Below are 12,500 nucleotides of genomic sequence, written 5' to 3'. Positions count from 1 at the left end.
CAACAATTTCTCAGACCCTCAATCCCCTCTTTAAAAAAAAAAAAAAAAAAGCCCAAAAAAAACAAAGAAAGAAAGAAAAGAAATTATTATATTTTCATGCTGAGTCCATGTACGTGTTCATCTCTTTATTCATCGTGCGTTGTACACACAGGGCTCTCGGTTTTCATCAGCGTCCTCAGTAAGTTGGCACTGTGCAGTCCTCCACCTTCGTCCCCCTCCTGTGCATAATGGTTTTGCTCCATCTTGTACCACACTCAACAAGTTGAGGACCGTAGGGCACATTGGGTGTACCATTATCCAACTTGCTTTCCGTCCTTTTCTGCAGAAACCATCTTGCCACTGAAAAGTTAAAGAAAAGAAATAAAAGGTTATTTTGCATGTGCATTATCTTTAATGTGTGCCCTGTAAGAAGGGGTTCTGATTGAAAGGGTCATATGTAGGTGAAAAAACCCCAAACAAACTGTAAAACAGCAGGAAAGAATAAAAGAGCCAGAGAGAGAGAGAGAGAGAGAGAGAGAGGTAACAATAACAGTAATGGACTTGTTTATTGATCGAAGCGGAAAAAGCATTAATGCTTCTTTACGTTCAGCTCTCAAATGAAAGAGAGAGAGCTGGGGGCAGAGGGTGGGAGAGAGAGAGAGAGAGAGAGAGAGAGAGAGGGGGGGGGGGGGGGGGATTTGTGCTCAAGTTCTTTTTGTGACTGGTTTGCTGTTTGGGTTGATATGCAACTGTTTATCAAAATCTGATCAAAGAGTGAAGAAAAAAAAATCTGACAGTCTTTCCCTTTCACAAATTTGGTCCTTAACGTTTTGAGTGTGGTGTGTGGGAATCTCCTCAGTTTTTGATTTCTTTAAAAAAAGAAAAGAAAAAGATTTAGATGCTATTCTTATATATCTTTGACTTTAGAATTAACTGACTTAGAAATATTTTAGAGTAAACTTTTAACACAGAATTATTCATCTCACTTTCTTTGTTGCTGTACTTTAGTTTTCTCCTAGTTCCCCTCTTTCTTTATTTTGTCTTTTCTTTTGTGCTTTTCTTCTCTTGTGTTAAAAACCTTTTTCTTTTCTGATGACAACAGTGATCTGTGCTGTTCTTGTCACTCTCATTGAATGTCTTCTGTCTTCATCTTGTCTTCTGTCTTCATCTTGTCTTCATCTTGTCTTCTGTCTTCATCTTGTCTTCTGTCTTCATCGTCTTCATCTTGTCTTCTGTCTTCATCTTGTCTTCTGTCTTCATCTTGTCTTCATCGTCTTCATCTTGTCTTCTGTCTTCATCTTGTCTTCTGTCTTCATCTTGTCTTCATCTTGTCTTCTGTCTTCATCGTCTCTTCATCGTCTTCATCTTATCTTCTGTCTTCATCGTCTTCATCTTGTCTTCTGTCTTCATCTTGTCTTCTGTCTTCATCTTGTCTTCTGTCTTCATCTTGTCTTCTTGTCTTCTGTCTTCATCGTCTTCATCTTGTCTTCTGTCTTCATCTTGTCTTCTGTCTTCATCGTCTTCATCTTGTCTTCTGTCTTCATCTTGTCTTCTGTCTTCATCGTCTTCATCTTGTCTTCTGTCTTCATCGTCTTCATCTTGTCTTCTGTCTTCATCTTGTCTTCTGTCTTCATCTTGTCTTCTGTCTTCATCGTCTTCATCTTGTCTTCTGTCTTCATCTTGTCTTCTGTCTTCTTGTCTTCTTTCCCATCCTTCCCCTATGCCTGATCATCAGGTGTTTTTTTCCAGTTTAGATTATATTAATATTATAATCTTGATGATTTTTGTTTCTACAAATCATATATTTATATCATGTAAGCATACTCTTAGAATAGACCATAAAGCATGTGCATGAAAGTCTGTGTTGTTTTGTCATAGATTTTGTTGACATTTCTGGTTTATATCACAAACAAAAAGCAGCCGAATCTAAATTATCCACCTTACACTCTGTGTGAACAATAATGTCCCTTTCATCATGCTGCTAATGAGTCAGGCTTTCCTCCCATGTTTGATCAATACCAAGGGTGAGGCTCTCCAGGCCTGACCATTGCACTGGGTTCATGCATAGGTCAGGCTCCTGAAAGAAAAAAGAAGAAACAAAACAAACACAGCCGGTGTGTTTGCTCCATATTGATCAGTCCTCATGATTTGACACCTCCTTGAAACTGAAGCCTGAAGCTGCCTTTTACCCCACACACTTCCCCACTGTCTTTCTTCTTTGTTTTTTTGTTGTTGTTAGTTGTTTTTTTTTTGGTTTAATTTTCTTTAGATTAGAAAAAAAAAATCTAATGTCCAGTCACATTTCTGAAGCTGGGGAGACTGTGTTTATTGGATGAATTTGTACTAAAAAAACAACCACCAAACTAACTAAAATGACTGTATCTGCACATACTGTTAAGAACTTGTTTGATAGTTCTGTGGAATGAGATTGCTGGTTTTCTTATCATTTTTTTCTGTTCTTTTCATTTCCATTCTGTCACCTTCCCTCTGTCTCCTGATGCTGGTTTATTTTACTGTCTTGTGAGTATGAAGAATGTTTTCTGTCTTTGCTCTGTGTGTGTGTGTGTGTGTGTTTCTAACTCCCTGTCAAAAAAAAAAGTGTATGTGCTGCCTTTTCTCTAACTCAGTTGTAATTTTAATGGCACACTGACTGGCAAACAGACAGACAGAGAGATGAATATGCAAGAGCAAACACATACATTCATGTTTATGCTGAAACTCTTTCTTAAACCTTCATACCTGCATGGCCACAACTCACAGTCAGGCTCTCTCACTTCCTCTCTCTCTCTCTTAAAATCCATGTATGTTTAAATTCTGCTCATTTATGTCTAGTACTAATAAATCTGTTTTAGTTAAGCTGTCTAATTTTGTTCACAAAGCAATAAATGTGCGGATGCAAGCTACAAAAATGTAAACATTCCCCTGTACGCAGAACATGTCATCGCTCACGTTATGGGCCAGAAGCCTGACATTCAAATATTTTTGACTCTTTAACTCTCTCTCTTTCTCTGTCTGTCTCTTTCTCTTTATCCATCTCTCTCCTTCTCACACATGCAGATGACATGTTTCAACAATGAACAAGATGGAACAATCCAGTCTGAGGATTGTGGAAAATGACCAAGACATGTGATGAGCTTTCCCTGGAGTGAACAGCCAACATTTGCTTGATATTTCCAGTAATGATTTACCTTCTTTGTCGAGAATCTCTAAATTGACATGGTTATGTAAACTTCCACCATGTAAAAGATTAAAAAAGAAAAAAAGAAAAAAAAGAAAAAAGAAAAAAGGAGTGCGATAATGGTCCCATGATCATTATGCATTGGATAATTCAGAACATTATCAGACAAGCCAAGACAGGGCATGAGTTGCCACAAGACGGGGACTTGGAACAAGCATCTGGAAGTTTATGGTACTAGAACAGTGACAGATGTCAACTAAATGGAAAAAAAGGAGGGTGGGGGTGGGGATGGGGGTGGAGAATGAAAAGAAGACATTTGTTGCTGTTCGATTACATTGCAGTGCTAACCATTCTCATCTACAGCCACTCTACCCTCTCTTTTTTGACCATTTTATTGTTTGGTATAGTTTTGTTGTTGTATAACAATTTTGTTTTTGATTTTGTTTTGTGTGCAATTTTTTTCTAATGTACATGTGCATATGTAAATAATATTTGTAGAACTTATTAACATGAAATGGATCTTGTGTGTGTGCAAATGTGTGTTTGTTTAAATGTGTGTGTGTGTTTATGTGTGTGTGTGTGAATAACATTCATATGTGTTTGAAAATTTGTATTTGAACTGGATGCATGCTCATGTATGTGTGCATATTGTTTGTGTGCAAGATAAACTGGAATCAACATGTGTATGTTAACATGTAATTTGCTTTAATTAACAAAGTCTCTCTCTCTGTCACTGTCACTGGCTCTGTCTCTCTCTCTCCGTGCCCTCCCCTCTCTATTTCTCTTCCCCTATTCTCTCTCTCTGTACATACATACCATTACATAAAATGAGAAAGTGTCAGGGAAACATTCTGTAGATACATTGACATTTTTGTTTTCAGTATGGAATGATTCTGTGATGATTTAAAGCCATGCATATTTGTATGTACTTGCTTCATTTGTTAGATTTTAACACTGTTTCATCGCCCCCCCCCCCCCCCCCCCCCTACTTTTCCACTGTCTTGTCTTTGTTTTGATTGAAAATTTAAAGAAGTTTTATTTTTAAAAATATTATTTTGTAAAAGAGTGGGAAGAGGAATGGGATTAGGGTGGGCAGTGAAAGAGAGAGAGAGAGAGAGAGAGAGAGAGAGAGAGAGAGAGAGAGAGAGAGAGAAGTATTAGATGCAATGAGCATTGTTGGTTTTGATATGTTTTTACTGAAAAGATAGTTGGTTGTGGAATTAAAGAAATCTCGGGCAGAAACAAATACAGTCATGCCAGTATGCTCTGGCTGTGTGTTTCTGTCTCTGTCACACACACACACACACACACACACACACACCCCCCACACACACACACATCAGACACAACATGCACACAACATAATACTCAACACAACACAACACAAAACAAGACAACACACACACACACACACAACCGACAGACAGACAGACAGACAGACACACACACACACACACACACACACACACACACACACATTCCCATTCACCCACCACCCCCTCCACCAACACACAGACACAGACATACAGACACACACACACGCACAACACATGCATCTCCCTCCATCCAACCCCCTTACCCCCAACATACAACACACGCACCCCCCCCAACCCCCCACAACATACACAGAGCATCCCCCCATATCCCCAACCTCCGGCACTACCCCCATCCACCCCCAACAGAGTCCGATGGTGCAGTGTTGCTGAGTGGTGTGTGTGCTGTGCCCTGAACAGCAAAAGAACCAGATGAAGGTGTACGACACACGGGCCACCCTGCTGAGGACCTTCCAGAACCCCGTGGACGACAAGTCTCTGTGGCAGCTGCCCCGCTTCACCAAGTCGGTCAGTTCTCCCTGTGTGTGTGTGGTGGAAGTGGGAGGGGGGGGGGGGGGGGGGGGGGGGCTGGGGGTTAAGGTGTGTGTGAGAATAGAATGGAATAGATTGTCATGAAACCTTAAGGTTTATAAGACACAAGTGCAATGGTAAATGAATGAATGAACGAAAAACACACAATTAATCAATCAGTTAATGCAGTAAATTGCAGCAGCATTCATAAACAAATTTTCCTAATCTTGTTTATATATATTCATCATCTGTTAGCATCACCTGACTGAGAATATTTCCTGTGTGTGTATGTGTGTGTGTGTGTGTGTGTGTGTGTGTGTGTGTGTGTGTGTGTGTGTGTGTGTGTGTGTGTGTGTGTGTGTGTGTGTGTGTGTGTGTGTGTGTGTGTGTGTGCTCCTGGTCAACAAGCCTCTGTGGCAGTTGTCCCGCTTCACCAAGTCAGTCAGTTCTGTGTGTGTGTGTGTGTGTGTGTGTGTGTGTGTGTGTGTGTGTGTGAGGGGTGAGGGGTGGGTGATGTGTGCATGTATGCCTGTCTCAGGGTTTGGGGGGTGGGGGTGGGAGGAGCATGTGTGAGTATGTATGAATGTTAGTGTCTGTGAGCGTGGTGAGGGTGGTGATGGTTGCGGTGTATGAATATGTGTGTGTGTGTGTGTGTGTGTGTGTGTGCACGTGCGTGTGCGCATGTGCATGTGTACATGCTTGTGTGTGTGTGTGTGTGTGTGTGTGTGTGTGTGTGTGTGTGAATGTACCTACTGTTGTTACCACACACAACCACCCCCCACCTCTCCCCTCCACACATCACTCTTCACCACTCTTTCCAACACACTGTGCATCATGTAATTCCCTCCCCCTGCTCCACACACTGTGCATCATGTAATTCCCTCCCCCTGCTCCACACACTGTGCATCATGTAATTCCCTCCCCCTGCTCCACACACTGTTCATCATGTAAGTGCATCATGTAATTCCCTCCCCCTGCTCCACACACTGTTCATCATGTAATTCCCTCCCCCTGCTCCACACACTGTTCATCATGTAATTCCCTCCCCCTGCTCCACACACTGTGCATCATGTAATTCCCTCCCCCTGCTCCACACACTGTACATCATGTAATTCCCTCCCCCTGCTCCACACACTGTGCATCATGTAATTCCCTCCCCCTGCTCCACACACTGTGCATCATGTAATTCCCTCCCCCTGCTCCACACACTGTTCATCATGTAATTCCCTCCCCCTGCTCCACACACTGTGCATCATGTAATTCCCTCCCCCTGCTCCACACACTGTTCATCATGTAATTCCCTCCCCCTGCTCCACACACTGTTCATCATGTAATTCCCTCCCCCTGCTCCACACACTGTGCATCATGTAATTCCCTCCCCCTGCTCCACACACTGTGCATCATGTAATTCCCTCCCCCTGCTCCACACACTGTGCATCATGTAATTCCCTCCCCCTGCTCCACACACTGTGCATCATGTAATTCCCTCCCCCTGCTCCACACACTGTGCATCATGTAATTCCCTCCCCCTGCTCCACACACTGTGCATCATGTAATTCCCTCCCCCTGCTCCACACACTGTGCATCATGTAATTCCCTCCCCCTGCTCCACACACACTGCATCATGTAATTCCCTCCCCCTGCTCCACACACTATTCATCATGTAATTCCCTCCCCATTGCTCCACACACTATTCTTCATGTAATTCCCTCCCCATTGCTCCACACACTGTGCATCATGTAATTCCCTCCCCCTCCTCCACACACTATTCATCATGTAATTCCCTCCCCATTGCTCCACACACTATTCTTCATGTAATTCCCTCCCCCTGCTCCACACACTGTGCATCATGTAATTCCCTCCCCCTGCTCCACACACTATTCTTCATGTAATTCCCTCCCCATTGCTCCACACACTGTACATCATGTAATTCCCCCCCCCTGCTCCACACACTATTCTTCATGTAATTCCCTCCCCCTGCTCCACACACTGTGCATCATGTAATTCCCTCCCCCTGCTCCACACACTGTGCATCATGTAATTCCCTCCCCCTGCTCCACACACTGTGCATCATGTACTTCCCTCCCCCTGCTCCACACACTGTGCATCATGTAATTCCCTCCCCCTGCTCCACACACTGTGCATCATGTAATTCCCTCCCCCTGCTCCACACACTGTTCATCATGTAACTCCCTCCCCCTGCTCCACACACTGTGCATCATGTACTTCCCTCCCCCTGCTCCACACAGTATTCATCATGTAATTCCCTCCCCCTGCTCCACACAGTATTCATCATGTAATTCCCTCCCCCTGCTCCACACAGTATTCATCATGTAATTCCCTCCCCCTGCTCCACACAGTATTCAACATGTAATTCCCTCCCCCTGCTCCACACAGTATTCAACATGTAATTCCCTCCCCCTGCTCCACACAGTATTCTTCATGTAATTCCCTCCCCCTGCTCCACACACTGTTCATCATGTAATTCCCTCCCCCTGCTCCACACACTGTTCATCATGTAATTCCCTCCCCCTGCTCCACACACTATTCATCATGTAATACCCTCCCCATTGCTCCACACACTATTCATCATGTAACTCCCTCCCCCTGCTCCACACACTATTCATCATGTAATTCCCTCCCCATTGCTCCACACACTATTCATCATGTAATTCCCTCCCCCTGCTCCACACACTATTCATCATGTAATTCCCTCCCCCTGCTCAACACACCGTGCATCATGTAATTCCCTCCCCCTTGCTCCACACACTGCATCATGTAATTCCCTCCCCCTTGCTCCCCAGGCCAAGCCCCACCTGCAGACCTTCCGCAGCAGCAAAGCCAAGGAGGACGCTTTCAAGAACTTTGAGCTGGACCGCGTCAGCCGCAAAGGGGTGCTTGGGCAGGGAGTGTATGAATCCGCCAAGAACTAACACCTCCCCAACCCCCTTCTCATCCACCCACACACCCCGCCATCCCACTAGTCGCCCGTCCCCCTCCCCCTTCCCACCCCACACCCACCTACACACACACCTCTGCCCGTGGGCCCTCATCGCTGCGTGTCATTGGTTATCGTCCTGTTTGTCAAACATAGAGGCAACTGCGTGCAAGGTGATAGTGATGGTGATGATGATGATGGTGATGATGATTGCCGCCACCCCCACCCCCAACCCCCACCGCCACCACCCAAAATCAGTAATGGATACTGGCTTTTAATGAATGAATCAAGATCTCCAGATGCGGCAGCAAGCCTCTATTGTTGTTGTTTCATGCTGTGGAAAGTGAAATTTCAATGGGGGTGGGGAGAGTTGTGTCAATAAAACATCACACCGGCTCCTGTGGGAAATGTAAAGGAGTTTGCTTATTTATCATATGCATGTTTTTTTGCTTTTGTTTTTGTTTTATGTGTGGATGTCAGTGCAAAAAGAAAAGATCCAAAATTACAGGTTGAAATATATATATATATATATATATATATATATATATATAAATGTATCACTACGAGAAATTTGACATATTTACCAATATGTATATGCTGCTTTTATATATATATATATATATATATATATATATAGAATAAGGTATGATTTTTTAAACGGTATATATCTTAAGTTTTATAACTGATATTTGGAGCATAATTTGGAGCATGTTTTTTGGACTGGTGGTCTTGTTACAGTCATGAGCTGACTGAAGTTCAGCCTTTTTTGTTGTTGTTGTTGTTACTTTTCTACACGCTGTCAAATCTTTTTTTTCCTGCTTCGTTATTTTGGTCATGTGTCATCATTTTGTGGCATTACTAATGCCTGTCTACAGTATTATTGCCCCTTCCTTGCTCCCCCTTCCAGTCCCAGCCCGTCATCTCCTTTAAAAAAAATTTTTTTTTTTGGTGGGTTCCTTAATTTCACTCCATACAATAACATTTTCACCCCATCAGCGAATCATCACCATTTTCTTCCTTTTTTTTTCCCTCAAGTTTTTATGCCTTGACATTTTCGCTTTCGTCTCACACAATGAATTGTTCATTTGTCAAGAGATGTGTTAATTTTTTGTGTTAAAACTTTCATTTCACATATGGTGTTATTGCCCCATACTGTGATGTTATTGTACTTGTGTCAGTTGAGCTATGTGCAGTGTAAATCTTTTCAAGTTTAAGGTAATTTAGTTTTATCCCTTGTGGGATTCGGTCTTTTTTTCTTTAAACACAGTTTATCAGAGACTGTCAGTTAAAGCTTCTCAATAAATCCATAAACCTGTCTGTGTTAAACTTAACTGAAGAAAAAAATACCTTGCTTAAAAAAAGTCCATTTTTATTGAAATGTTGACAGTTTTCACAGTGTTCCATAGAGATTCACACACACACACACACACACACACACACACACACACACACACATTTTAACTTATGCGTACTGGAAACAAAATTTTTAATGCAGAAACAAAAGAAACAAAAACAAGAAAAAGGTAAAGAAATATATACTCACACAGACTTGTATATTTCTGTACAGTTTGTAGTTTGTAATCTGAAAGAGATGAAATCCAACAATAATACATTTTTATTTAAGCATGATTTAATAGACGCTCTTTGTTGCTTGATCTGTGATAATATGTATAGATTTTTTTTTTATCTGGTGAATTTTGAGTTCACAAACTGCTGAGTAAACTATTATGAGTAAACTATTATTGTAAATTTTGAGTTTATAAACTGCTGAGTATGCTTTTATAAATCATGGCCATGTTATTTTGAGTCTAGTAAACTGTTGGTTGTATCATGTGAATTGGTAGACAAATCTGCGTTTTTGCACTATTCTGTTTTGTTGATCTTGGAATATGTGATTGTAAAGCATCAAAGCTATGAGAAATGAAACTTTTGATCACAATGAAAATTGTGCCCTTTCTTTGAAACTTTGTTTTGCATACACGTGTGTGTGTGTGTGTGTGTGTGTGTGTGTTCATGCACGTATGTATTTACATCGGCGCACTTGATGTGTCCTTCATGAATGACGGTAGTCAAAGAGATATGCATGTGTGTGCAGGCATACACAGATGCATATATGATACACACTTCCATTCCATATAAAGTAGTAGTAGTAGTAATAATAATAATAATGATATAATAATAATAATAATAACAACAACAACAACAACAACAATGATGATGATGGTGATGATAATGGTGTGCACGCACACACACACAGAGCAAGCAAGAACACTAAATTTTGTGAGATCATAAACACACAAACAAAATTAACCACCCCTTTAATTTATTCATGCCTGTGTATGGATGGGATCGGAAACTGCTTGTACATACACGCCTAACCCCCCTCGTTTCCCCCCCGCTCACACACCCCCCGTCCATCACACACTCATACATATCTCCCTCGAAATTGCGAACGACCACTTCCTTTGAAATCACAAAGAGAACATGAGACAGACAGGGGAAGACAGCGAGAAGAGACAGAGAAAGAAGAGGGACAGGCAGTTGGACAGACAGACAAAGAGAGAGGGAAAAAAGTGATAGAGACAGCTAGATGGGGAGAAGAGACAGACAGAGAGAGAGAGAGAAAGGGGAGAAGAAGAAAGCGCTCAACAACTTGAGTATCTATTATTATTATTATCATCATCAAGAGACAGGTAGAAAGACAGACAAAGTCCAGAATATTCGTACCATCTTAGACCAAATGCCTTTCCAACCTACTCATCCTGATCCTCAATTCAACGGCACTCCTCTCCATTCCTTTAATCTATTAACTGAAACAGATGTCCATGAAATCCTCAAAGAAATGACAATAAAATCCTGTGAGCTCGATCCTATACCAGCCTCTGTTTTTTCTCAGTGTGTCTCACAGCTTCTCCCCACAATCACCAACATTGTCAACTCATCCCTTCTCACTGGAACGTTTCCATCCACTTTCAAAACTGCAATAGTCCGGCCTCTTCTGAAGAAATCCAACCTTGACGCAAACATTTTGAAAAACTATCGACCAGTTTCTAATCTTCCATTCCTGTCCAAACTCCTTGAAAAAGCCGTCCTGAAGCAGCTCAACAATCACCTTTGTTTCAACAATCTCATCCACCCATTTCAGTCTGCCTATCGTGCTGACCACAGCACCGAAACCACTCTCCTCCACATCCTGAATAACCTACTGCTAGCGTCCGACTCAGGACAGATCTCCCTTCTCACTCTTCTCGACTTGTCAGCCGCCTTTGACACGATAGACCATTCAATCCTTCTTTCCCGTCTTCATTTTACATTTGGTATCAACGGCACTGTTCTAAACTGGTTCAAATCTTATCTCACTGATCGATTCCAGTCTGTCATTGTTGATAATTTCCAGTCTGAACCCGTTAAAATTGAACATGGAGTCCCACAGGGATCTGTTTTAGGCCCAGTGCTCTTCACACTGTACACTGCTCCTCTCGCTGAAATTATCAACCGCCATAATGTCAGTCATCATTCTTATGCTGATGACACTCAACTCCAGAAGAGTGATACACCTGAAAAACTGTTGTCGCTCTTGCAAGAAACATCTAACTGCTTCCTGGATATTCAAAATTGGATGACTCTAAATAAGTTACAATTGAACGCGGACAAAACTGAAGCAATGATCATAGGAACTAAACAAAACAAAAACTCTCTTTCATTACAACTAATACAATCAAACTTGGCAGTACATCCATCCCTCTGTCCACTTCAGTCAGGAACCTCGGCGTTGTCCTTGACAACACACTGTCCATGCAAACATTTATCAATCAGACATGTCAATCCTGCTACTGTCAACTGCGGTGCATCAGTTCCATCCGGAAATATCTGTCCACTGACGCAACATCTAGACTTGTCGTTTCTCTCATTCTCTCTCGCCTTGACTACTGTAACTCTCTATTGTCTGGTTTGCCTGCTTCATCCATTCAGTCCCTTCAGCGCATACAAAATTCTGCTGCCCGACTCGTCCTCAGAAAGAAAAGATCTGAGCACACCACTCCTCTTTTGCAACATCTCCACTGGCTCCCTGTCTCACACCGAATAAAGTACAAGATCAGCACTATATGCTACAAATGTATTCACAAATCAGCCCCTTGCTATCTCTGTGGCTGCCTTCACCTCTACACTCCATCTCGCTCACTACGATCAGCTTCGGATCCACTCCACTTACACATACCCAGATTCAAACTCTCGACTGTTGGCCACCGTTCTTTCTCTGTCTCTGGACCTTGCAATTGGAATGAACTTCCTCTTTCGCTTCGTCAAGTCTCCACACTCAGCTCTTTCAAGTCTGGCCTTAAAACCCACCTCTTCCCAAAATAGCCTCCCTTCCCTGCCTCTTCCTTGTTTTTAGTTTTTTTCAGTTTTAGAGTTATGCGTGCGTGAGAATGACTGGTGCGAAAGCGCTTTGATTTGTTTATGCACAAGATTCAGCGCTATATAAGTACCATTATTATTATTATTATTATTATTAGACGAGACAGACAGAAAGAAAAAAAGCGTAGAAGACAGACAGACA

The 12,500-nt window shown here is 42.2% G+C and overlaps 1 protein-coding gene across 3 annotated transcripts in view; it reads left to right on the top strand.

Annotated features, from left to right (window-relative positions):
* LOC143289839 (cilia- and flagella-associated protein 77-like) overlaps positions 1-9,388 on the top strand; it is an 18,919-nt gene extending 9,531 nt beyond the window's left edge. Inside the window, exons 5-7 of one of the 3 annotated variants that reach the window (XM_076599021.1) lie at positions 152-178; positions 4,891-4,998; positions 7,806-9,388. In XM_076599021.1, coding sequence (XP_076455136.1) covers positions 152-178; positions 4,891-4,998; positions 7,806-7,934 — 264 coding nt within the window. In that variant the 3' untranslated portion in view covers positions 7,935-9,388. The remainder of the gene's footprint in view (positions 1-151; positions 179-4,890; positions 4,999-7,805) is intronic. The other 2 variants (XM_076599023.1, XM_076599022.1) reach the window with 2 other exon arrangements.
* Positions 9,389-12,500: the final 3,112 nt, after the last annotated feature.

This window comes from Babylonia areolata, chromosome 14, assembly GCF_041734735.1.
Source record: "Babylonia areolata isolate BAREFJ2019XMU chromosome 14, ASM4173473v1, whole genome shotgun sequence".
Taxonomy (NCBI): domain Eukaryota; kingdom Metazoa; phylum Mollusca; class Gastropoda; order Neogastropoda; family Buccinidae; genus Babylonia; species Babylonia areolata.
This window is presented reverse-complemented; position numbering and strand designations above follow the sequence as displayed.